Below are 26,001 nucleotides of genomic sequence, written 5' to 3'. Positions count from 1 at the left end.
ACACACACAAAAATTCCTTCTTTTATTCCTATGAATAATTTACATAACCTTTGGTGATCTTAATTTGTTCTCCTGGTCCGCTGCAACCAGAGGAACTGACTCCTCCGGGCCACAAGGATGTACTGAATTTTATGCTATTTAGAAGATAACATTCCTAACAAAATTAGTAAAATATAGACAAGTTTATATTTCCCCTCATATTGTGAAATACTTTGTTTTTGATAGAGGGGTCAGTCCTGGTTTCTGTGAAGAAAAGCAAAGTGTAAAACATCATCCAGCAAATCAGGTGTAGAGCCAAGAATGAAAACTCTTATCTTCTAGTTTCTTGTTGAAAGTTAAGTTACTATATTCATTTGGGTAATTACAGTTTCTTACTTTGGGGATTTGAGAAGCTAATTTGGTAAATTCTCACTGGCCATGTCTAAGAATGGGGCCAGAGAGAGTTGCTTGAGTTGCTATATTAATATTGAAATCGTTAAAGGTTTCGAACTTTCAGTTCCCATAGCTTGAACTAATGAGCACATTCACAGCTCCTTTCTGGCATCTTTGTACTTGTTTGGTGGGAAAATCTGGATATGCACAAAGGGGAGAAGGAATTCAAGCAAAATAATAAAACCATCTTATAAAATGTTTCTAATTGCCTAGCAGGTGTATTCTAAAGTAAACTATAAATATTCTTTATATCAGGTATTATTATTATTTTTTTTACTATTGAGGTTATGTTTATACTATTGGGTAACATAATTCAGCGTAAAATTACAATTCTTTCACAATAAGTTCATAATATCAGTAACTATAAGACAGTGCTCTTAAATAAGGCACCCACCTGCCCTTTTCGTCCCCCCACCCCCCCGATATTTGGCAATTTCTGAGGGCATTTTTGATTGTTAGAACTGTGGGAGTGAGGGAGTGCTACTGGAATCTAGTGGTAGAAGGCAGGGATGCTGTTGAACATCTTGCAATGCACAGGACAGCCCCCACAACAAAGAATTATCAGGTCTAAATGTCCATTGTGCAGATGTTGAAAAGCCCTGGTCTAAAAGAATATCTGAGTTATAGCAATGGACTTCCTAAGCAGAATATATTTCCTCTCTCTATGCGCAACATTTATTTTAGTTATGTTCAGTATTAAGTAGCAGAAAAAGGTAATAGAAACTTCCTGGGTACAATAAGTCATACAGGTTCAAAATTATACTGTTTCTATTTTTATGGGGCAGGTTTATTAAGAGGCTGGCAGGAAGTAACAAGGCCTGAGTAAATGCTGTGCAGTTATGTAATTCCTTAATGAAAAAGTGTACTCTAGATTTCTGTTGAATGAATTTTGTTTCTTTTCTGACTTTCATTGTGTTACATTGTAAAATTTGAGAAGTATTCATAAAAGAGAAAGAAGCCCTGGATTTAATTTACTTATATACACACATGCACACATACACACACATCCTGTAGGAATTCTAAGAAGAAATAAGAATAGTTGATAAAATGAGGAAATGCGGAGATGACGGAAGGGCATTTAAGATGACAGCAGCGTGGATAATGGCATAGAGGTGTTAGTACCACTGGCTTCATCTTGCTATAAATATAGGTAAATTTTAAACTTTCAGCAAGTTGGATTTATTTTATCTCCTGTGTAGTTCTTCTGTTTTCCTCAAATAATTTTGCAAGTTTTCCACAGCTCAAATACACACCACCTTGTAGGTATCTTCTCCAATAACAAATATGTTAAATATGTTGTAATAGTAAATATCTTTCTTTAAAGCAGTGTATTTCTGGGCAATCACGTGAGAGGAAACCGTAAGTAAAGGCTTTTTAACGCTGCATCAGATAGCATTTGATTGCTAGGAAGGGCGATCAAACACTTCATGGTTGTCTTTAGGAGTCAGAGAATTTTAAATGTCCTCGTCAGGATGCCCATGGAGAGGCCAGTTGTGTCCCTTTGTAATTGATGTGCATCCTCACCGTTTTAAACAGATGAAACCGTTCATTGTTGCCATGCATCACGAGAAATAGATATTAATTGTGTAGATCAATCCTCCATCAATTCCTGTCATTGGTATTTTTAACAAGTCTACCTTTTCCAGTCTAATTATATAATAGTTCATCTAGAGACTCTAACACATAAAACTGAGTTCTGAAACGAGTCAAAGAATATCAGATTAGGACATCCATTCTTGAAAGTAAGTTTGTGAAGAATGGATGAAATAGTATTGCTATTACTACTACTAGTTATAATTATTTAATATTAGCTATTAGCAGCAAAGACTTGTAATGTGCTAAAGCACCTTATGTGCGTTGTGTCATTGAATCCTGAAAACTGTTCTGTGAAGTAGAAAGTTATCTGCATTTTACAGATAAGAAAACTGAAACCATGAGAAGATCATAGTTCAGGAAGTCTTTATTAAGCCCATGTTCTGGGCAATATTCTATTCTAACTTACACTTCTGTACAATTATGCAAGTGTACAGAAAAAAGCATAGACCCAAAAGATAGAATGCTTTTAAAAAAAAGCTTAAGATGGTCAGAATTCTTGGAAATGGTATTGGGATAAAATGAAAGTAGATATGTAACAGCATTGCCAATAAAAATGTCAAATTAGAATTTGGGGAGTCTGGAAAAATTATAGCTAGAGGTGGATATACTTGGAAACTGACAGATTACATTTTGAGTCAAGCTTGTGCATTTGGCCATTTGGCAATCAACTAGTAATGTCTTTCTCCACTGCATTCCCAGGACCCAGAGTGTTGGGGGGAAAAAGTGAGAGGAAAGGCATAGCCATTCTTGTGATGTGTCTGACAGGACTGTCCAGGCAGTGCAAATGATTGCAACTTTGTTACTGTTGATGTATTCTTTTAGTAGCAATTACTTTTGTTACACCTTTTGACAACATGGCAAACACTACATAGTGCTTTTATATGCTTTCACAATCCTTCTTGGGTGAAATAAACTGTAAAGGTCATTTTTTCTACCTTTATTTTTTGGAAACATACATTAAAAACCAAGATCATGCCTAGGGTTTCCAAAGAATGTAATATATTTTTTTTGGTATGAATTCTTAACTCAGTAAGTGTTTAAAATATAAAATGAGAAGTAAATATAGATTTTTGGAGTGAATGTAAAACCTGGTTTATCTGTTTAGCAGTTTACATATTTTTTTTGGCCACTGAGGAGAGCCTTAAGTTCTATCTCGCTCTTGTTTGTTTTCATTAGAATAGTCATAATTTAAAAAAAGTTAACTTGTATTTTTATTTCTCCTCAAAATTCTTTTACTTATTCCCAACTCTTCAGTACTTTGTTCAGGCTGTGCAGGAGACAAACACTCAACAGCCCATGTTTTAATAAGATAATCCATTTTGGGTTTGATAAGGAGCCACTTGACATCATTGTAGACCAGGAAAGGTGGAAATATAGGTTAATAGTCATTTCCTTTGTTTCCTACAGAAAAATAAATGACTTAATACTTGATAGTAATCTTCATTTTCTTTAGGCACAGAGGACCAGGGATGTTATTTCATTATATATTCTATTCAGTGTTCTGGATGTTTTTTCATTACTGTCCAAACGACTTTTCATAAAGGGAAATGGCTGATGAATATGTTAATGTACAGTGCTCTTAAACTTGTACTTTGGCAAATATTTATTCTGTTTTTTTTTTTTTTTTTTACGTTTTGATAACCACAAAAATATGTAAAACTGGTAAATCCCAGGAAAAATGTTAGTAAAAGCAGAGTTAATTCTTGTCTTGAATATGTAGCTAATAAAATGCCTTATTCATATAGTGGGTTTTTTTTGCTTTATTTCAACCAAACCTGTGTTTCCAAGTTTGAATAAATTTGATTTTATTAGTATCTAAGATTTGAACATACACAGCTTAAGAGAAATCTTGCTCTGTGCCTAACAGATCCTGACTTGAGTAAGCAAAAATATATTGAAATTAAACAATATTCCCAAATATCCAGGAATCTCAGAGTATAGTAGGTCTTTCAAGGGATATTGGAGGAGTATGTGGCATGGTTTGCTTTTCCTACTGGGCTTCCTACGTCAGCCTTCATATACAATCTAGAAGAATCAATGCCATCCTTGACATTTCTCCCAGCTCTGTCTTACCACCATTCTTTCTCCTCCTCATCAGTCTTCAAAGGCTGTTCATTCTTCCTATGAACTCGCTCTCAAATATTTTTCTTCCTCTTCGGTCCCACTGCCACTCCCTTAGTGTAGCCCTCACCATCTCTTCCCTGGGCTATTGTGTTAGCCTATGAACTGGTTGCTTTCCTTTCTGCATCAAATCCTGTATCTTTATAAGCCATCTTCCAAGTTAATTCTGGTGCTATCTTTCTAAACACAAAGCCTAAACACATCTTGCTTTTCCTTAATAAGCCTTCACCACTCCCCATCATCTATTATGTGTGTGATGCCCAAACACAGTTCTTCCCCATTTACCTCAAGTCTCTTAAAGCAGGGAACCTTTCTATCTTGTTCACTTGCACCCCTAGCAAGTAGCACATGGCAGGCATTAAAGAAATATTTCTGAATGAATAAATGAATTATCATAACATATAAGACCCTTCATGACCTGTTCTCAAGTTACCTATCTGGTCTCATCTCCAGTTTCTCTTTCAGTGAACACTATGTTCCAGCCATACCATATCCTTCCTTATTCTTCGCCATGTTTGGATAACTTCATAGCCCTAAGATTTTGCTTTTGCTCTTTTTTCCTGTCTGTCTGTGAACAACCAGTTATCACCTGGGTCAGTTAGACCCGGGAGAATGAACTGGTCTTACATCTGTATACATTTATTCTTCTCGTTAGCCCAGCAAATATTTACTGAGCTCATACTATGTGTTAGACACTGTTATAAGTCTGGGGATAGGGACACTGTTATGAGCAAAGAACAAAGGCATGCCCCTCCTGGAACTTACATGCCAGTGTAATAGCGAGTAAGAATATGTCAGGTAGCAATGAATACAAAAATGGAATAGAATGTACAGAGGCCTGGAGGAGAGAGCATTTTTGAGATGATTGAGATGTAGCCTGAGCAAAATAGTAGAAAGTGGGATTGGGTAACTGGTTAGAGGCACATTGGGTAAATGTGGTTGGAGGCACATTGGTTGGAGACACCTGCTGTAGGGCAGGGGAAGGACTTCAGAATGACTTTAACACTATCTCCCTTCAGTGTATCTGTAATCAGCCTGCCTTTGCTTTGCTGTTCCCACCTCAGCCCCGGTTCCCAGCCTTTTGTTATGTGAGGAGACTGAAGTGCACTAGCCAGGGTGGCTTGGACAGTTCTGGGCTCGTTTAGCTTTGCAGCCAATATTAACTGCCCGGCAGTTGAGGATCTCTATCTCTGGGAGCAATGGAAAATAGAGTTAGATTACCTGCCATTTTCATAACCTTGGGCAGTTTGTTTACTTTCTCTAACTTTAATTTTCTTGTCTAAAATGGACATAGTAAAACAAAGTTGTTGGGAGACTAAATGACCAGAATGAAACTCTATAAAATTTTCTGTCTTTTGTTCACTGATATATCCTAAATACCTAGACAGGGCCCGGCACTCAGTAAGTATTTTTTTAACGAATCAATGAATGAAAAAATGAATGATGTAACTAATGTAAAGCACATGAAACAATACCTGGTAAATAAGAGCTCAGTAAATGTTAAGTTTTGTTATTACAGTTGTTATTATTTTTTAAATTCTGAGGCCCTGTGATCGTATTGTGGTTTTGTCGCACTTGTAACTTTCCACGTGTGGGGCCTGTCTGCTATGTCGGGCTCTCTGCCCTCTGCTCATGGTGCCTGGTTTTGGTGTCCATGCATGTGTCCAGGGCAGGAGGCTGGGAGGCATTGGCTGGGGCAAATGGTTAGCTGTCTGGTTCCTATCTACTCCTGTTCTCTAGCTCTGGCATGTGGTGGGACTCGGCCCTTAGAATTAGTTTCTGCTAGCCCTGTTTCCTGGAGAGAATCTTGTTTCTGGCTTCCTTTTCCAGAACTGAACTCAATCTCTTATCTTTACATGACGTCAAGACTACTTGTTAGCCCATGCTGATACCCCAATACCTGATCCTACATGTTAGGTCCTCCCTGGAATGTTAATACCTGCCCAGCTGACCTGAAGTTTTGCTCTCGCTCTCTAGGGTTGGTTGATGGTAGGTTGGCATTTCTCTTGCCATGATATTTTCTTGGTTTTTGAGTTAGTTTCTGTTTTCCAGTCCCTGGGTTGCCCCTGTGATCACCCATAGTGCCTCATGGTTCATGAACATGGCGTGGATGGAGTGAGATGACTTTGGCATAGCAAAGACCCTCACTCCATGTTTATGGGGAGATTTGGCCAACTCACAACCCCCAAGTGTGCTCTTCAGAATATGAATGACAAAAAATAATATTCTATTACAATTTGTATTACTGCTGGGGTGGAAAGTGTTATTTGGAAGCTCAGATGTCATTTTAACATCCTCTGCACAATGAACAAAGGAAAGAAGTCATGCATCCGTTATAATTTCTGAAAATGTATTGAGGTGCTTTGAAAATGCCACTAACAAATTTTGGCTCCCAGTTTGGGTTGAGTTGGTTGCCCTCTTGAAAAGCATCTATTTGCAGCTTGAATAAGAACTTCTATCTGTTTTTCATGGCTAGAGTAGCAACTATCACTCATAGGAAACATTTCTAAAATATTAGTGTAAACTGTATGTTGCTGTGGTAATTTAGCACTTTACCAACATAGGAGACAGAATGATCCTTGCTACCAGGAAAATATAAGTTGCTGCATTACATTATAGTTTTACCAGTCCTTATGAGAGACACGATTCCATGTTTCAGTGTGAGGATATTTATGGAAGAGTTTTGTTTTTGAGACTGAAGACAAATATTTCAGAATAATGTATATATATGGATTATTGAAAACACTAAAGGGGATTTAAGTTGAGAGCCCCAGTAGGTCTATAGTTTTGGATCTTAGTTCTGCCAATAAAATATGGTCAAATAAGTGATATCTACTCTCCTGTGCTGCAAAGGAGTGAAAGATGAGAGACTGGATTAGAATGGAAAGTCTGTGTTTGAACTGATGTTTACTTTGTACCATTTCAGTTGCTTTGATTATGCATATGCCCTCTACAAAATTGTGTTATTGGTGTAAGGATATTTGAGCTTATTCATGTAATCTAAGTGATTATAAATTAAATGTGATGCCAAAATGTATCTCTCTTGAGTATAAAATGTAGAAGATGAAGTTACTGTATCATTCAAGTACATGAAACTATTGTGAAAATATTGAACGAGCCTCCAAGGATATGAATATTTTCAGAACACTGGGTAGTAGATGAGATTACCATAGATTTTCTGGATGTTGAAGTCAGGATGGGACTGGCTTGCTGAATTAATTATGAGATATTTCTAGGATCAGTATGTATAATCTCATCAAGCCAATAAAATATGTTGAAAGCTTTATTTAAAGAAGAAAAAAGTAAAATAGCTTTGAAACTAGGGGCTTATTTGACCTTTTATTGTTATTCCCCACGATGTTGATACTCACCAATGACCAGAAGTTGCACATTTGGTTCAATGACTAAATCAGCTCAGCCCTGAAAGGAACTGTTACTGGGATTCCAGAGCTCCTTTATTGGGCCCTTCAATAAGTTGCTTATATTTTTTCCCATTTTGATATAGGGAGCGGAGAGAGATAGTGATAGTGGTTAGGAGCTCAGCTTGGGCTCAGACTCATTCGGTTTGGAACAGAGCTGTACCGTTTACTAGTCTTGTGACTTTGGACAATTTAACCTCCTTGTGTCTCAGATGCCTCATCTTCAGATAATAGAGCATCGAACTTTTGGGTTGCTGTGAGGATTAAATGAGTATTTATGCGCACAACTCTTAGCACAGGGTCTGACCCATAGGAAATGTGCAAATATTAGGTGGTATTATTATGTTATCAAGATAATAATAAAATGATTGTTGTTTTATGCTACTATGTGATTTGTTGCACAGCAGTAAATAACTGAAACCGTTGGCTGGGCATGATTCTAATCTGTTAGGTTTGTTGATCCTTACTTATAAAGAGCGGGAGGAATTCACTAATTCTTTTGTATTTCAGCACAAGTTTTGGGATTGGGATAAAAGAGTTGTGTTTTCTCCAAAAAAATGACCTATTAGTTGGTTGGACTGGCACATCTGTAGTAAAGGCTTGAAAAAAATTGCTATTGTTGTTGGTTGGTATTGTCGTTGTCATGGTAGAGTTGAGTCCAGAAAGGGGAGAGGTTGACTTCTGTAAGAAATTCTTTGTAAGCAAAAGCCTAATTTCCTTGTAATTGGATTCTGTTGCTTTTTCCATAGGAAAAGGTACCCACAGGATGAAACTTTTAACCAGTTGGCATGTTTGCATTACAGATCTTTAAGAATCTCCCATGAAAGTGCCTTAATCAACTTGGTGCAATGAATCCTGAATTGCTACTCGTATGTTTCTTACATCACTGTTTAACATAACACGGGTATTAGGTGGAGGGCAGTTCATATTTCTCATCACCTGTAGCCAAACTTGAAGATTTAAGATGGATACATATTTAAGTGACTATGTCTTGTACCTTGAAAGATCAAAACAAATACCAGTAGTTTTTTTGGCTTATGAAAGGAAACTGTTTTTAAAAATTAGGTCTATTGAATATTGGCTGGCTGGCTCTTCATCATTCCAGTTGTGCAAACTGGATGACACACAGTCAGGAGGAGGGAAAGGAAAAGACCTGCATTGTGCGAGTAGGAGGGCAGATTGTAGTAGTTGACCTGGAAAGTCAGCTTTCTATATTTTTATGAGTTCTATGTTTTTATGAATTATGATCGTTGAGCATCAGTCCCTTTCCTTCCTGCACATTCCGTTCAAAATATTTTGAGATGGTAGGATCAATGACAGTTGTGCTTATACGGCTGTTGATTAGGAGAGCTACTGTCAGCTGGACTACTGTGTTGCCAAAACTTATTTGGCAAATAGGAACATCCAGAGTACCATTCTCATTCAGTGCACGTGTAGTGGTCAACAGCCAGCTAATAAAATCTGATGGTAAATTTTGCTTCAATTGACAAAATCTACTCATACAAAACAAGTAACATAGGTGTATACACGTGTGTCATTTATGGGTGTATGAATATATATGTATATACAGTAAATTATTCTAAGGGTTGTATAATATCAAACTGTTATGACATAAATATACAAAAAGTACTGTGTTGCTAAATCGCTGACTGTAATTTTATTGACCTCTTGGGAATCAATTGAGCTATTGATTCCACAGCCAATGTGTTTGATTAAGATTGTGGCAAGATATGTTTGACAACCATTCCAAATTATTAGAGTTTATTACATATTTAAAGTCTACGGTCAACTGAGATTATTTATTTGATTTTAGCTTAGAGAGAGAAATCTATCGATATTTTGTTCCAAGGACTATATTCTCATTGCTGTTCTATTACCATGTGCTCTATAAAAAACCATACACCTTCCTGGATGGTTTGGAATATCGTGTGATGCTCAGTGCTTATGTTTATGCTAAACAGTTAGAATCATGAGTGCAGACATTAATATGCTTCATATATATTTATAATATAATTTTCAGGCATATATATGGATTGAATCTACACTAGTTGAAAGAGTTTAGTAGTTATGGCTTGGTTCTTTAGCTGTGGATATTATTATTTATGGTGTTTATTATGGTTGTGGCTGTGGAGATCCTGGAAAATCATAGAAAGAGAAATATTTCCAGGAAATACTTAATTTTTTAAAAAAATTTTGAAAATGTGTTTTATTTTTTCATTTTTACATGAAACTAAAATGTCCATCCTGTCTTTAACACATGTGGAATTATTCAAAAACAACAGTTAAAAAAACTCATGTTGAAAATACAGTGATATTTAAATGTGCTAAATGGAATATGGACCCAATCAAGGTTTTCATGATTTATCAGTTTTTAACTTCAAAGTCTCTGGTTAGCTTGCATTTTTTAAACTAATGAGTTGATCACAGCCAGTGAGGAAAATGGTTAAAGTATTTCAGCTGTAAATTGGTACAAAGCACTAAAAGGACATTAGCCTCTAATCAGATTCTAACAGTTCATTAAACCTGCTTCTTCAGAATCGCTCTTTGTCTTTTCCCCTCCTTTGCAAAGCATCTTCTTCCCTTTTGGTCTGGGCAAGACCTCCTCTGGGGTAGGAAGCAATATCAACTCATCCTTCATTGTCTACCAACCACACAGCCCCCGGGATGCTTTGTTATGGTAGATTCCTGGCTGCTGTGAAAGGCAGGAGAGTTGAGGGCTGGCTGCTGCAGGAAGGCTTCCCTGAGACTGGGTGGTGACACGCCAAGCTGGCTGCTTCCAACCACGGAAGCAAGTGACACATTAGGATTTGAGATCCATGCCTGATGTGTAAACAACTCACTAGCCTCCATGAAAGGATTTTAAGCTTGGAACAAATTAACTGAGCTGGCCAGTAATACCACAGTTCCTTCTGCCCTAAGCTCTTAGGATGCAAAATCCCTGAAAAATATGGACAAGTCAAAAGCAAAAATTTTTAAAAATGTATCCTGCCACGTTTAATAATATTGTATATTTCTAAGAAAAGAACATGACAGTAATTTTTCTTCTTTTTCTTACCTAATAGACTAGGTAGCAGGAAATTTTAAAATGCTCATTAGCTCTCGAGTAAATTTGCTCTTTCTTGTTGATTTCTCAGAGCAAATATTTGTGATAAGAGGCCCTATAAATTTTCTTAGCATACTTTTCTTAAACAAAAAGGAGAGTCAAGAAATAGAAATAATTAGAGCTTCACTATACTGCACTCTGTTGGTATTATTTGGTAATAAAAACATTTAATTTATGATTTGTTGAAGTGAGAGTTGTTTTTATTTAAATACCTGTTTGGTGGAAAAGCAACTACATGAAAGGTGAAAACCTGAAGGTTTGGAAATGATATTCACCTTTGTCACCATGTAGGCAAAATATTTAGAAACAGATCTCTTTTTCTTTTAATAACTACTGTAGTGTCATGTGGCTAAATTCTATAATTGAGCAAAGGAACCATTCTAAAAACTCAGTCAAATTTCCTTATTTCAGTTTCTTAGTGTAGTCAGTATGTGAGGGTAAGGTTTGCATTCTAAACATGTTTTAAAACAGGACGTTGGTTTTGGCCTTAAGCAAGCACTGATATGTGGTTTTCTGACTCCCTTCATAGATTATTGACTTCAGAAATCCCCAAAGCAGTGAAAATTAGTAGAAAATAACCTTGATTTAATCTTTTTATAGATGTTGTTTGAAATTCTATTGAGCCACAATAGAAATAATGTTTTCCTTTCAAGAGGTGGCCAATTGAGCCAAACGTACACCAGAACAGAAAGCAAATTGTTAATTTATTCTTTGGTTATGACTTCAGTTTAGGAATTACTTTTAATCCAGAACTTATGTTGGTTGTTTTTAAAGTAGATATTTGGGATTGATATGTAGAAATTCTTTTTTTTTTTTTAAGCATATGCACTTTTTTTTTTTTTAATATTTATTTATTTCCCCCAAAGCTCCAGTAGATAGTTGTATGTCATAGCTGGACATCTTTCTAGTTGCTGTATGTGGGACGTGGCCTCAGCATGGCCAGAGAAGCGGTGCATCGATGCGCAGCCGGGATCCAAACCCGGGCCGCCAGCAGCGGAGCGTGCGCACTTAACCGCTAAGCCATGGGGCCGGCCCTAGAAATTTTCGTTTGATCAGAATTGCCATGATACCAAAATTCAGTGTGTCTAGAATTACATTATCTTGTTTAAAAAATTATTTAGACTTTGACAATAATGTGAAAGTATATAAATTATTTTTATGTGTTTTCTCCTTTATGGATTTCTGTAAGCAGTAAAACCTCCAGAAATAAGGAAGAAATAAACTTGCCTTATATTTCCTTCCACTGTTGCAAATGTGTGATGAATTGTTTCAGCCCCATAAATATAAATTAATGTAAGGTTTCCTTACTCCAGTTTATTACAGTCTGACCCCCAACCCAGAGGTCAGAGAATCAGACTGATTAATTCAACTTCTTGGTCATTATTTCAAATGAAAGTTCAGAATGGGGGGATAATTGGTTATGCTGATAGTCTCATTTAATTATACTTCATTGTTAAAAAATTAGGTTAGCAGTGCTAAATGTACTACAGTGAAGAAAAGACACTCTCAGATGTCCTCTTTTGAATGCTTTATAGCTGAATTTCCCTCTCTCTTTTTTTTATTTTCAGAATATCAACTCCTTTGAGAACAGAATGTTAATGCTTGATGGGATGCCGGCAGTCAGAGTCAAAACAGAGCTTTTGGAATCTGAACAAGGGGTAAGCAGAAGTTTCCGAGGACGCCCCACCTCCTTCTCTTTATGATAGTGGCAGTCATTCCCAGAGCGTCCTGAGGTTTGCAGAACACTTCTGATTTTCACTTGCTTAAGCTTTTCTCTCTTGAGTAAAGAATATCTGAGATTGTGGTTGATGCTCACCCATTTGCAGCCTCAAATATTACTAACTTGCTGAAATTAGAAAGGCACAGTGACCTTATAAGAACCAGATGACTTTGTTTAAATTGGTGAATGTTTTGAAAAGCTAATAAAAATCCAAAGCAAAGAGGAAGTATTAGAAAATAAGATGTGTATATATAACCTCAATGTCAAAATAGCTTGGTTCTTTCTAAGTTAGGAAATTACAGAATACGCGTATGGGAATATTACTGTTTCTTGGATGGATTGACATTTGTGTTTACCGCTTTTTACTCCGTGAGGACTAAAACAGTTGATGAAATTCAGGTCAGTGAGTTTGAAAAGCACATAAAAGCAAAAGAAAGCTTATTTAACAATACGTAGTCAAACTGATGAATTAATTTGTGGCTACTGAGAATATCAAAACTTAAGAGCACAGCTAGATTTTTTAAAAAGGACATAGGAGGTTTTATAATTATTAACATTTATAATTTTACTAGCTAAAATCATAATAAGGGCAGTGTAATTGCTTGTGGCATTGGCTGACCACATTTTGTATTTAAGAGAGAAAGCACTGCTCATGTGTATCTCTTATTCAAAAAATCAAAACAGAACATTAGCAATGTTCTGTAATTGAGCAGTGCAAAGAAATTTTACATGTGAATAAAATCTCACTGTTATAAAAATCAGTGTGCATGAGTTCATCTGGGACCCCATTCAAGGGATTAGGATACTGATGTTCCGAAAGGATTTTGTAATGAGGACATCTGAGGGTGTGGATCTAGATGGTGGCATTTAGAGTGCTTCTCCAATCACTTCTCCGTTCCTGAGCAATATGTGGCAGAGTGTATGGCGTCTCATATGTATTTCTCTTCTGCGTAAGCCTGTGTCTGCAATAGACCCCCATCGTGGCGGAGGATATCATTTCACCTTTGTGTTCCATGTTGATTGTCATAGCTCTGAAATGAGTTTTGTGAGTATGTCAGCTCCATGGTTCTATCTGTGACATAAAGACTGACTCGCATAATTCAACCCCAAACTTAGGCAATAGAGCATCATGAAAGAAAAGACTATGGGGCAGTTATTAATATTATTTGTTTACTGTAGACAAACCTTCAGAAAAAGTCTTGCATTCACCTGGATTTTCTAGCCAGACTCATCAAGTTAAACTCTATATCCTCCAAACTGTATAGTTTTACTTTTATTGTTTAACCTAACCACAGGAAGGATTTGTTTTATTTCTTTAGAGTTGTTTTCTTAATCTAGATGCATTAACATCAGTTTAATAAAGTAAATTTCTGCACAAGTTTAACAAATCATACAGACCATAACATCTCGTTCAGAGAGGATAGCCCTTTTCCATTGCTGATGTAAAAGTGAAAAAGTGGTATATTTCACCATGTTGCTTTTATTTCACAGTACAGTCATGGCGTCATTTAATGATGGGGATACATTCTGATATAAATGCATCATTAGGAGCTTTCGTCGTCGTGTGAACATCATAGTGTGTACTTACTCAAATCTAGGTGGTATAGCCTACTACACACCTAGGCTATATGGTGCTAATCTTATGGGACCACTGTTGTGTGTGTGGTCCATTGTTGACTGACACATCGTTGTGCAGTGCATAACTGTATGTTCTTCAACTTCAGTAGTAGTAAGTCTACTCAAGTCATGCATGTTGGATGAAAGCAAAAAAATACAGAAAACCAGTCAGAAAATACTACCTGGGTCACTAGTCAAAGCCAGGATAGTGCATTGTTGTCACCAGTCCTGGGAATCTTTAATGATATCTAGATACTTCTCTCCTCTTTACTATCATTTTTCACTTTTAAGGTAAAGTTTGCATGCAAGATTTAGGAGCACAAAAAACAAAAGCCAATATTCCCAGAGGTTTTACAGTGTGAATAAGAACCTCATGTCACATTATTTATAGAAAGTATTTTTCTGTCCTCAAATATGGACAGGAAAAATTGTAGTTTCATAGGTTTTATGTACTTAACGCCTGTTCATTAAAATCAGTTTTCCTCCTAGAGAGTGGAGCTGATGTTGGTATTTTAACCCTAATTTGGATTGTGTATGTTGGAGGGAAGTAGAAACTTGATTTTATTCTTTTCTTTGGTTTTGTATGTACTTCTTAAATACATGACGGATATAATTTCATTCTCCTTTACAGTAAAGCTTCAAGAGAAGCAGCCCACAGTGTTTAATGAAACGTATTATGACTTAACTATTTATAGAATACAATAATTTGTATTTAGTCATTTGTAATACTTTAAATCAGCTCTTCTTTAAAATTAGTGATAAAATCCAGAATTTAGGTGAACTTCATTTTTGGTCACTTTATTGGAGTTTTTCATTGGAGATAATGGGATGGGTGACATACTGTACAATTTCAGAATCTCAGAACTAATTTTTAGATAAGGAGTGCTAGAAATCTGAAGATTTCTTGATTTCAATCTTATAAGACTTCTTCCCTCATTTGTTATTCAAGGCTGGTTGAAATTTGATTCTTCATAAGAAAATGTAAACATAATGGTGAAATTAAAATAATTACATATGTGATTATGGCCTTTTGATAAAGATGTTAGTTACAGTGAACAAAAAGGTATAGAAATGTATCTCTGTGTCACAACAATGAATGAGAAAGCCTGAAGTTGGTGTGTTGGTTCTAGTCTATAATTGCTCTGGAAAACCTTGTTTTGAGACTCTGGTTTTAAGACAGACATTAACATCCAGTCTTTCAGGGAAGAAAAGTTAGTCTGCCTTTCAGGCTACAGGCAGCATTGTAAAGCTTTACGTGGACCTCCTGTTTCAGTGCACCGTGAAGGCATATGCTCATTCTCTCCTTCTTGCTATAAATAGTCCCTTAGGTCTTCTTGCTGTCAGCTGGTCCGTACATGTTCCCCCACCCCTCCAAGGAATTCAGGACCTGATGAGCACATTGCAGAGCTTAAAGAAAGACTGTCAAACAGGCCCAAGTTAGCCACTCTCTCTCTCTTCTCTAAAAAGTTCTGGCTGCTTTGTGTCATTCTCTTAATAGTTTTATGGTGTGTGTCTGTGGTCACGTCTCTTCAGTGAGATTGTAAGCTCTTAGACGTCATGAACCATTTCTTGTGTTTATTGTTCCTGGCACATGGTAAGTGCTCAGTAAATATGTACTTTATTCAGCTTGTCCAGGCATTATAATTGGTGTGGTGAACATATGAAACCAGTCAATAGCTAGTTATAAATTGGTTCTATCTACCTCATAGGGTTGTGTGAACATAAATAAAAATTGCAAATATTGGAAATGTACATTCTCATTGATGGCAGAGTCTTCATTTTGTAGCCATGTGAACTGGATAGATATGGTGGCATATTGACACCAACTCTGTGTGCCTTCCTTCTGTTTGGAATTCTGTGACACTTGCATCTTTAGTGTTATGATGTCTAATAGATGATTATTGCAGTCTCCTGGAATGTGACTTCAGTTTTCTTCAGGCTTGTCAGTAGTACAGCACGTGCTGCTGAGCAGTCCAGGGGAAGGGCATGGGCTCTTGTGATAGACTTCAGGGGCACAGCAAGGAGTGTTGGAATGACTTTGTCTGTGACCTTTGGTGGTGTGTCCTGCTGTTACAAGAGCTTCCCAAATGCCATCAGCCCTTGAATGTTCTAGCATGTTGTTATGCAGAGGACTACAGCAGGATGAGGAATACTGGAACTGTTACACCCAGAGATGAGGCAGAGCACAGAGAAAGGGTACTGCCTCAAAGACACAAACCGTGATTTTATTCCTAGCCCTGCAACTCACGGGCTTGAATGGCATTGGGAAGTTACTTTGTATCTCCAGACCTCTGTGTTCTCATCCCTACAGTCCTACATCCGAACCGAGGCCTTCCCAGGTTCAGTCTGACATTCTTTGATTTTGGTAACAGGCAAGGAGTGAGAGAAAGCATTTCCAATTATGAGTTGGACAGTCATATTACAGGGATGCTACCTGTGTGTGGAAGTAGAAATGCATGGACTTTAAAGTGAGAAGACCCAAGTTAAGATGCCCCCCTAGCCAGGTGCCAGCTGTGTGGGTCCTGTTTGGTCTCCATCTGCCTATTTCTCCTGGGAAGTGAAGTGAACTTTGCAACGTCCCAAGACCCTGCCTGCTTGTGGTGGGTGCTGAATAAATATTCTCCTTTTGAAGGAAACAGGAATAAAAAGGGCCCCATTGCTTCGGTTTCTATTGCTGCCGTTCTCATAAGATATTTGGTAGAGATGTCAATATCTGAGTTAATTTATAATTCTAAAAGAAGATTTAAGGTAAATCTCAAAGTGGAACACTTATTTTTTTATTTGAATTTTTATTTAAGCGTATCTGGAGACATGTTTCAAATTCTGATTAGATTTTAACACGTAAAATTAATGAAGCCAGAAATCAATTATCATATAAACACAAAAATGATAGAATATTTTGGTGTGATAATGGTATTTGGCCACAATTATAAAGGAGTTCTGAGTTCATATACTTTAAATATACTTATTGATATATTTATAGATGAAATGATTAAATGTCTAGGATTTGCTGCAAAATAAAATGGGAGGGCAGAGTGGATGGGGATAGAGATGAAATAACATTGGTCCTGATACCATCATTATTGAAGCTGGGTGATGGGTACAAGGGGGCTTGTTTAAGTATTTTCCCTAATTTTGCATGTTTGAAATTCTTTACAATGTTTTAAAAAGACAAGAAGAGCTCTCTAAATAAAAATATAAAAAAATACACAGGTGCACAGGTGTCAGAGGGAGACATGAAAGAAACATTCCTCACTCAGTCACCCTCACTGTTTATTTTCTGAGGCCTGAGGAATCTTCCATTCGGAAGGAGGTGACCTGAGTCCCTCCACCAACCACAGCAGCGTGATGCCCCTGGTTACCCCTGCACTTTCTTCTCTTGTAGAGGAATGTGCGGTTCTGACCTGTGGGCCTGTGGGTCAAAGTCATAGAGATAGTGTGGCAGAGAGAGAGAAAAAGATTGTGTATTTTGCCAATTTAAAGTGCTCCAAGCAGTCAGTAACTGGGTGGTAAAAGACCTCCCTGTGTTACACTGGGGGAGAGAGCCTAATGTCTCTTTACCACAGCCGTGTAGCTGGGAAGGGTACAGGGTCTGGCAGCAGACAGCTATAGATTCAATTGTATTATCCATGGCTCAGTAGCAGAAAATATCAGCCCTGGTCAGACCAGAGATTCCTCTGAGCTCCCTGGTTTTAGAGGTAGGACAACAGAGAATAATGGTCTTTTCCCTAGAGGCAGCTTGCAGGGACTTTTACAGACTGTTCTGCAAGACATTCCTAACAAGGTATTTGAAGGCATTTCTGTATCACAGAGGACTGACTAGCACCATTAAGTCAACTCTGTTGTGACTTCCTTAAGAGCAGAGCTTATGGTTTATGTTCCTAATTATTCCTCATCACCCAGCACAAGGAGCTTATAGTTAGTCAGGGCTCAATAAATAGTGATTATTTCAGATGCTATTTATTGTAAGTGGTAACCAGTGCCACATTGGAAATTGAGAATATTTTGAGTCAGGTGCTATTTTGGAAAAGACCCCAATCCTTAGGCTTAATAAAGAGATAGAGACAGGTGTAAGTATTGTAGCTGAACCTAGATATGTGCTGTGGAATGCTTATTTAAGACAGGCCATTACATTAAAATTCAGTAGCTTTAGAGAAAAAAGACAACAAATCTTTTTCTTTTCCTCAGTAAACCTCTATGTTTAATTTAACGTAAAAGATTTAATATACATCTGTGTGTAAAAGCTTAGTAAGACAGTGTTACTTTAATGACTTTATCAGAAGAGAAGAAAAAGCATTATAAAAATGCCATTTGTATTACCCTTTAACAGAGTCTCATTATTACCTCCCCTACTGTGGAACAGGAGCCAGCATAGCTAGTAAATTGATAGAATTATCTTAGACATATGAATTTGCTTATCATTTAATATTCTCTGATGACCCACTGCTTGAGATCTTTTGATCTGTAGTGAAATCTTTGCATGTCACTCCCTGGCTTCAAAGAAAAACATAGGCAGAAGTTGTGTTACTGCTAATATGAGAAGACCATTTTTTAGAAAGCAGGAAGAAATATCTGCATTTACAAAACTCGTATTTTAGGGAAGAGAGATCCTCTACTAAAGAAGCAGAGTTGGGTTGATTTTAATAATGTCAAAATGGCCAATAAATGTATTAATAGAAAGAATTGAAAATCAATGAGCTGTGATAGTAATTACAGATAGTACCCAAGGGAAATATAGCAAGCAGACAAATTCTTTCCCTCGGGGCCTGCCCTGGGCAAAGCTGTGAAGTTGATGATTCAGCCCTCCTTCTCTCCCTTTAGCAATGTACTTTCTCCTTCAACCTCATTCTCCTCCACCCACAATCCAGAGGGCCTGACCCTCTGTGCTGTGATGGTTCATGGTACCAACAGATGACTAGTTCTAACTGCAGTCACATTAATTGAGGAGAGTATAAAATAATATTCTTTCCAAGAGTTATTTGCATTTTTATAGGGTCAGTGCTTTGTAAAAAGGAACACTTCTTAAAGAAATTTCAAATTCTGAGTAATTTGGGAATTTTGATTTTGGGGAAATTAATCTTTCCAGAATATTTCAGCCTGTGCAAGATCGTGTTCTCCTTCATGTACAAGTCTTTGTGGTAGGATAAGAAAAAATATGCTTCTGTTTGTCACCAAAAGTCTAGTGTCCATCTGTCACCATATGTATATGTCACTTTACCTCTTTTGCCCTCTGGGATATAATGACGTACACTTGAAATTTACACAATGTTATAAACTAACGTGACCTCAATAAAATAGTGAAAAAAAAAAACAAAGAAAAAAAATCTGGACCATGAGGCATGTATTTCTCTCTATCTAGATGTGTTTTCTTGTGCTAATATTTGCATATTGGTTCATAGTTTATAAAGTGTCTCACAAAAATAATTCATTTTACCCTTGGAGGACTTTTGCTTGTGACCACGAGAGATTAACTGCAATGAGAATTGACCTCCCACCATTAACAACTAGAAAACCAGACAGAATCTATGAAACGTTTTTCATATACTGGAAAACAGACAGTTAAGGACTGTGATCCTTGTGAGTAGGATAAAAAATGAGGTTAACTCGACTATTGCCTCAGCCTCCTGCCTGGAGGCAAAGCAGGCAAGGATAACCCACACAGGATTGCACTGAATTAAGCAGGCAGGGATTGGAATTTGGAGAGGTCAAGGCAACTAATTTTTAAGGAGAACAATAACAGAGAGGAAGGAGGTGTAGAAAGAGCTCTGGGGATCTTCAGAGTGGTCCCCTTAAGATTTGGTTAAGTAATGATCTGCCTATATGTGGAGGAAGGCAAGGAAAGAACAAATAAGGCAATAGGCAGAACAATTCTTGGAACTCATATAAAGTTCACACAAACCAGACTGGAGAGACCTGTTCATACCTGGGGCATTTGGGAGAGGTCTCAGAAGGACCACAGCTTAGTACTGGCGTTTGATCAAAATTGATCAGACTGATCAGATAGAAAAAAAGACTGAAAAATGAACAGAGCCTCACTGACCTATGGAATGATCTCAAGTTGTCTAAAAATGTACCTTTGGACTCGCAGGAGTTGGGGAGAGTCAGAAAGAAATATTTGAAGAAATAATGGCTGAACATTATCTAAATGTGATAAAAACTGTATCCAAGAAGTTCAGTGGGCCTCAAGGAGAAGAAACCACACCAAAGCATATAATAATCAAATTGTTGAAAATAAGTAATGAAGAGTAGTCTTAAAAACAGCTGGGAGAGAAGGGGAGAATATACCTGACATATGGAGGAACATAAATCAGACTTCTTATCAGACACCATTCAGAACAGAAGAACTTTAGGTAGAAGAAAAAGGACATTAGACAGAAATTTAAATCTATACAAAGAGATGAAGAACACTCAAAATGGTAAATATCTAGGCAAATATAAAAGATTTTAAAATTTTTTAAAAAGAAAATTGGTCAAAGCAAAACATAATAATTATGGAGTTTGTAACATATTGAATGAAAATGAATAACAACAGTGCAGAGAGAAGGGAGAATAGAAGGAAGTATAGTGTTGTATATGTGAAGTGGTATGGTATTTGAAGGTGGACTGTGTTAAGTTAAAGGTGTATATTGTGAATTCTAGAGCAACCACACACACCAAATAAAACAGCCAGATGTAGTTAATAAACCAGTGGTGGAGATGAACTGGGAATATTTTTTAAAATACTCAATTTTATCTAAAAGAAGGTAAGAAAAGAGGAAAAATGAACAAAGAACAGATGGGAGAAATAGAAAACAAATAGCAAGATGGTGCATTTAAACACAGTATATTGATAATTATGTGAAATACAAAAGCACTCCATTTAAAAAACAGATGGTCAGATTGGAAATAAAAGCAAGCCCCAACTATATGCTATCTATAACTCCCTTTAAAGATAAAGATACAGACAGGTTGAAAGTAAAAGGACAGAATCAAGAGTAGTCAAAATCATGAAATAGAAAATAGAATAAAATTGTTAGGGGTTGGGTCGATGAGGAAATGGAGAGTTGTTTGATGGGTATGGAGTTTTAATTTTGCAAGGTCAAAAAGTTCTAGAGATCTTTTACACAACAATGTGAATATAGGTAACTACCGAACTGCACAAATGGGAAGTGACTTTTTAAAAACCGTTTGTTATAGCAGCATCCATGTGTGAGTAAATGGTGCTATTTTCACTTACACTTTTTTTTTTTTTGCTGAGGAATAGTTGCCCTGAGCTAACATCTGTTGCCAATCCTCCTCTTTTTCTGCTTGAGGAAGATTAGCCCTGAGCTAACATCTGTGCCAGTCTTCCTCTACTTTGTATGTAGGTGTAGTGGTTGAAGTTCGGTGTGCTCCACTTTGGTGGCCTGGGTTCACGGGTTCGGATCCTGGGTGCAGACCTACACCACTCGTCAGCCATGCTGTGGCGGCGACCCACTTAGACTTCTTAATGATGGACACTTAAATGAATGTTGGCTTTGAGAACACTCTTCCTTTAAGAGGAAGAAGTCTTAAATGAAAGGTGAGGTTATTCATGTTTAGTCATCCTTGTCCTGTTGATTAGCTGTGGACAAGGCCTCTCCTTATCCAGATCAGAAACTGGAATTTTTAAGTCAGATGACATTTTTATAATGGAAAAATTTAAATATATAAAGAAGTCTATCAAGAAGAAAATAAAAGACACGATCACATTACTTTGAAACAAAAGCTGTTAACAGTTTAGAATATTTTCTTCCAGGAACTTGGTAAATCTATAATAAATATTCTTTTAAAGAAACAAAAAGTAAAACGATAGAAAAAGATATATCATGTATACACTAAATAACAACAAAAACAGAACTGTGGTGCCTGTATTAATATTAGACAAAATAGACTTTAGAATAAGGAATATAACCAGAGATAAAATGGAACATTTCATAATGATAAGGGGTCAGTTCATTAAGAGGACATTACAGTCCTCAATGCTTTTGTACTTTAGTTAAACCCTTGAGTAAATGTAATATTATCCCTAATAGTAAGTAAAATTGCAGAGATATTATGTGTCCGAGATCACACTGCCAGTAAGAAACAGGGATGGATCTGGAGTCCATGTCTTGTAAAGCACAATCTTTTCACTGTTGCAAGCTGTCTTTGTTGCTCAATTTTGATAGTTGTTATAACTAGTCATCACATTGGAAATGATCTGATATCAAGTAATTCCCACGAAATGATATCATATCAGTAATTCCCACTGCAATATTAATGTTTAAGAAGCATTTAAGCAGATCTTTTGGAAAGTTTTAGTTCAGTACTTCAGTAAATGCAGATTTACCTACAGAGGTTCAGCGGCCATTGCACACAGTAGCCTGCACCTACACGAAGTATGAACTCAACTCTTGGAGTCTTTTATCTTAATTGCATAGCATTTTAAAAAATATTTTGCTACATATGTTTGTTATAATATAAAATAATGTTTTCAATTACTTAACAATAACTAAAAATGTGCAAGAATATTTCCTGGTTGTTACATGGACAGAATTTTATTACACTGTGCCTGTCAATTTTAGAAACCAACAAATGGAGCAGAGCTGATAACACGTTAGACTCACCTTCTAGAAAACTTCTCTGTCTCTCTGTCACAGTGTTTTGAGAACCCAGAATTTCATAAATATGTAACAACATAAAGATGTCAGCAGTCGCTTTTTTTTTTCTTCATTGCTTTACAAATTATGTCAGAGTCATCACTGAGGAAAATGTATACTTTGCTACCAAGGCACGTTCAACGTGGTGGCAACTTTGATCAGTTTAACATCTTTCTGAGTGGTCATGTCTGTGGCCTATGGAAAAATGAATCTGTCTCTGATCCACTGGTCAGTCCTTTTTTTTGTCTTAAGGGAATATTGTCAGAAGATTTTCTTAGTAAAGAAATATGGACTTGTCGTTAATCATAAATGAACCTGCTGTTCAGACGACTCATGGTCTCCATGATCAATTCTGTTTCCAACTCTCAAACTTTACTTTCATTGCTATGCTTTTCTTAGGTTCTTTTTTTTTTTTTTTTTAACATCAGTTATATACTTTTATATTTTCAACGTGAAAGAAATTAAGGCAACTGTGGTTTAAAACCTCCAGCATCTCTTGGCTAAGGTAGCTGTAACAAGGTGGTAGAACAAGTCTCCTGGGTCAATTCAAGTTTTGTTATAAATTTCATGTAAAGATGAGTATTCAGATCATTTAAAAATGGATCATCAATTATTATTATATTTACTAAAACAATAAAGAGGCAAAGTATTTGAGGTGAAGTTTCTTCTATGAACAATGCAGTGGCTACTGGCACATTTTAGGGATGCAACAGTTTGGACATGATTTTCAGGCCCATACTTATGACCTCCTCAGGTACAAGATCATATATGTTTCTTTCCCTAGTCGATATTGTACTCACTAAAAACTTATATATCTTGCTGAAAATTTCTTCAGTCTTTTACCATCAACTATTTTGCAAAGGAACATGATTTTCATATATATCGTCATTATTAATATGGTAAATAAATATGGCAAAACCATTAATGTATATTGTTTTATCAAGTCATAAAGTAGATATAGAGGTATTATCTCTTTCCATTCACACTGCATGATTGTATGCTCTCATTTTCTCTCATCTGCCTCCCACCAAGTTTTATTTGCCACGGTGGCTTCTGATTTCCACGTTGACATTCCGTGAGTACATATAAGCAGAGATTTTGCCTTTATCCTCTTTGGATTATTGTCCCTGGCATCTCTTCATGTTTCTATGCAGTGTTGTTGAACTAGAGAAATGTTTCTGAGAAGGATGTGAAGCATTTTCCTATATTTAAATTCAGGTACAGTAAAGGGTGTAGAATTCAGCTAGAGTAAATGAAATTATATACATAATGCTTAGCATAGTACATTGCGTATTAAGTAATCAGTAAAAAGCAACTGCTCTTACAATTGTTAGACTGAATTTCTGCTTATTTCATGATATAAAATGATATTTTATCTATGTAAATTAAAATATATGTCCAGTTATTCACATAGATCTTGAAAAAAAGATTTAACATTAATGATGCTCCAAAGTTAGGCTGTTTCATATGACTCCATTGTCAATTTAAAAATGGTACTATCAATCTATGTTTACACAATAGATAGAATATATGTTTTTATGTTATTATATACTTGCCTTTACCTATAATTCCTTGCCTTTACCTATAATTGGTATTTAAAAATAAATATCTTTAGTTCTGAATTCTTGGACTTTACTCAGAAATACTCTGTCTCATAATATGTAGCTAACTTTCCTTAAACATAAAAAACTAGAAACAGTTATTACTGTAGAAAGCATTTGAAATGTTATTCAGAACATAGATGGCCATGATAGTTAAAGGAGTAATGCTTTAAAAATAACTTTATATTTCGTAAAACAAAACTAAACTCTTTTCTCGTGAATATTTATAAAGTATTTTGTTTCCAGCTTCTCTTTCCACAATGGTAAAGTTATATTGCCACCATTCAAAATCTCCATTTTCTTGGAAAATGCTTCTTACAAAAGTATAGAACTATAAGAGGCAAAAATAGTATATGATATATAATGTGGCCAGTTTCCTAAATTAATATCTTTTGCTTTTTCTTATAGGAAAAATGATGCATATTGTTATGCTATATAACATTTTGAAATAGTTGGGAAAAAAAGTCACGAAGTAATTGATATTCCTAGTTTTTGAGTTACATGAATTATCATTATGCCTTGAAAAATGTCTTTCTATTATAGGAGACCTATGGTCTTCATTAGAGTAAATTCTTTCCAAATGAAGTGAAGTTGTACCTACGTGATCTGGCCCTACTTTCTGTAGCTAACATTGTTCACCAAAACTTCCCAGCCTACCTGTTCTCAGAGTGTGTAGTGGCCCTTTGTGATTGCCTGACATCTTTTGTTTATCATCTTGACTTTTTGTTAGCTTTACATATTGTGATTCCAGTCCTCCTAAGATAGAATCTTTAAAAATAACAAAAAAACATCCCTTTGGTTCCTAGACTCTCTTGTAGCTAGGATGTGGACTTGCCAGTCAGTTGTATCACACACTCGAGGGTTGCCCAAGGTAGCAATGCAAGGCTACCTGCTCATGGCAAGATTGCTCTTTGGGTAAGTGCAGTGGCAGAAACTTCTGGCTCTGGAAGGAATGGAGGAGCTTATGACAGACTTTCTGGCATCAAATGCTGGAAGACAGTAGAAGTGGTATTTTCACTGGAAGAGGCCCAAAAGCAGTTTGGCTTTTCCTCTACCCATATTGCTCCTGGCTATGTAGTATTTGAGCCTGGTTCTCTGACCTACCCAGAGATATCCTGAACTGATATTTAAAAAAATCTCTCCCTCTTCACTTAAACTAGTCAGAGTGACTTCTGTTGTTTACAACTGATACTGTGAGGTATACTCACTTTCCTGCTCAAATGTATTGGGTTTTACCTCGATGACTCTCTGTGGTTGTGTGTGGACTCTGGAGCTAGACTGGCAGTATTTATGTCTTGGCTCCAACCTTTTTTCTGTGACCTGAGCAAGCTACTTAATCTCTCTCTGATTTTCTTCGTTTGTAAAATGGGGATTATAATAGTAACTACCTCATGGAGTTTCTGGAAAGATAAAGGAGTTAATATATATATTTATTAGCTGCTGGCTGTTGCTTCACCGAATACCCTCTCTGTTCCTGTAGTTTATTTAGGTCATGGTTATCCTCCAAGTCTTAGGGCAAAATCTCTCTTTATAAAGCATTCCCATTGATTGCCCTCTTCTCTACACTTGTGTTGAATCTATCTGTAGTCACTACTCTCCCAATTTAGCACTTAATTGAGCTCAGATTGCATCATGTGTATTAACTCTCAGCTTGATTTCAAGCACATTCATTTGTTAATTCAGCCTCAAAACAATCATTTATGGTGCAGGTTGTTAAGGATCAAGGTAGGCAATAGCCTGACTTGAAGGAGCC

General features: G+C 36.5%; 1 protein-coding gene across 13 annotated transcripts in view; it reads left to right on the top strand.

Moving 5' to 3' along the window:
• Positions 1-26,001, top strand: part of KLF12 (KLF transcription factor 12) — a 420,215-nt gene that overhangs the window by 173,461 nt on the left and 220,753 nt on the right. For all 13 annotated transcript variants that reach the window (XM_058548296.1, XM_058548302.1, XM_058548300.1 and 10 more), the window contains one exon: positions 12,240-12,329. In XM_058548296.1, coding sequence (XP_058404279.1) covers positions 12,240-12,329 — 90 coding nt within the window. The remainder of the gene's footprint in view (positions 1-12,239; positions 12,330-26,001) is intronic.

This window comes from Diceros bicornis, chromosome 9, assembly GCF_020826845.1.
Source record: "Diceros bicornis minor isolate mBicDic1 chromosome 9, mDicBic1.mat.cur, whole genome shotgun sequence".
In the NCBI taxonomy this organism is placed as follows: domain Eukaryota; kingdom Metazoa; phylum Chordata; class Mammalia; order Perissodactyla; family Rhinocerotidae; genus Diceros; species Diceros bicornis.
The sequence above is the reverse complement of the archived record's forward strand: the minus strand, read 5'-3'. Positions and strand labels throughout refer to the sequence as shown.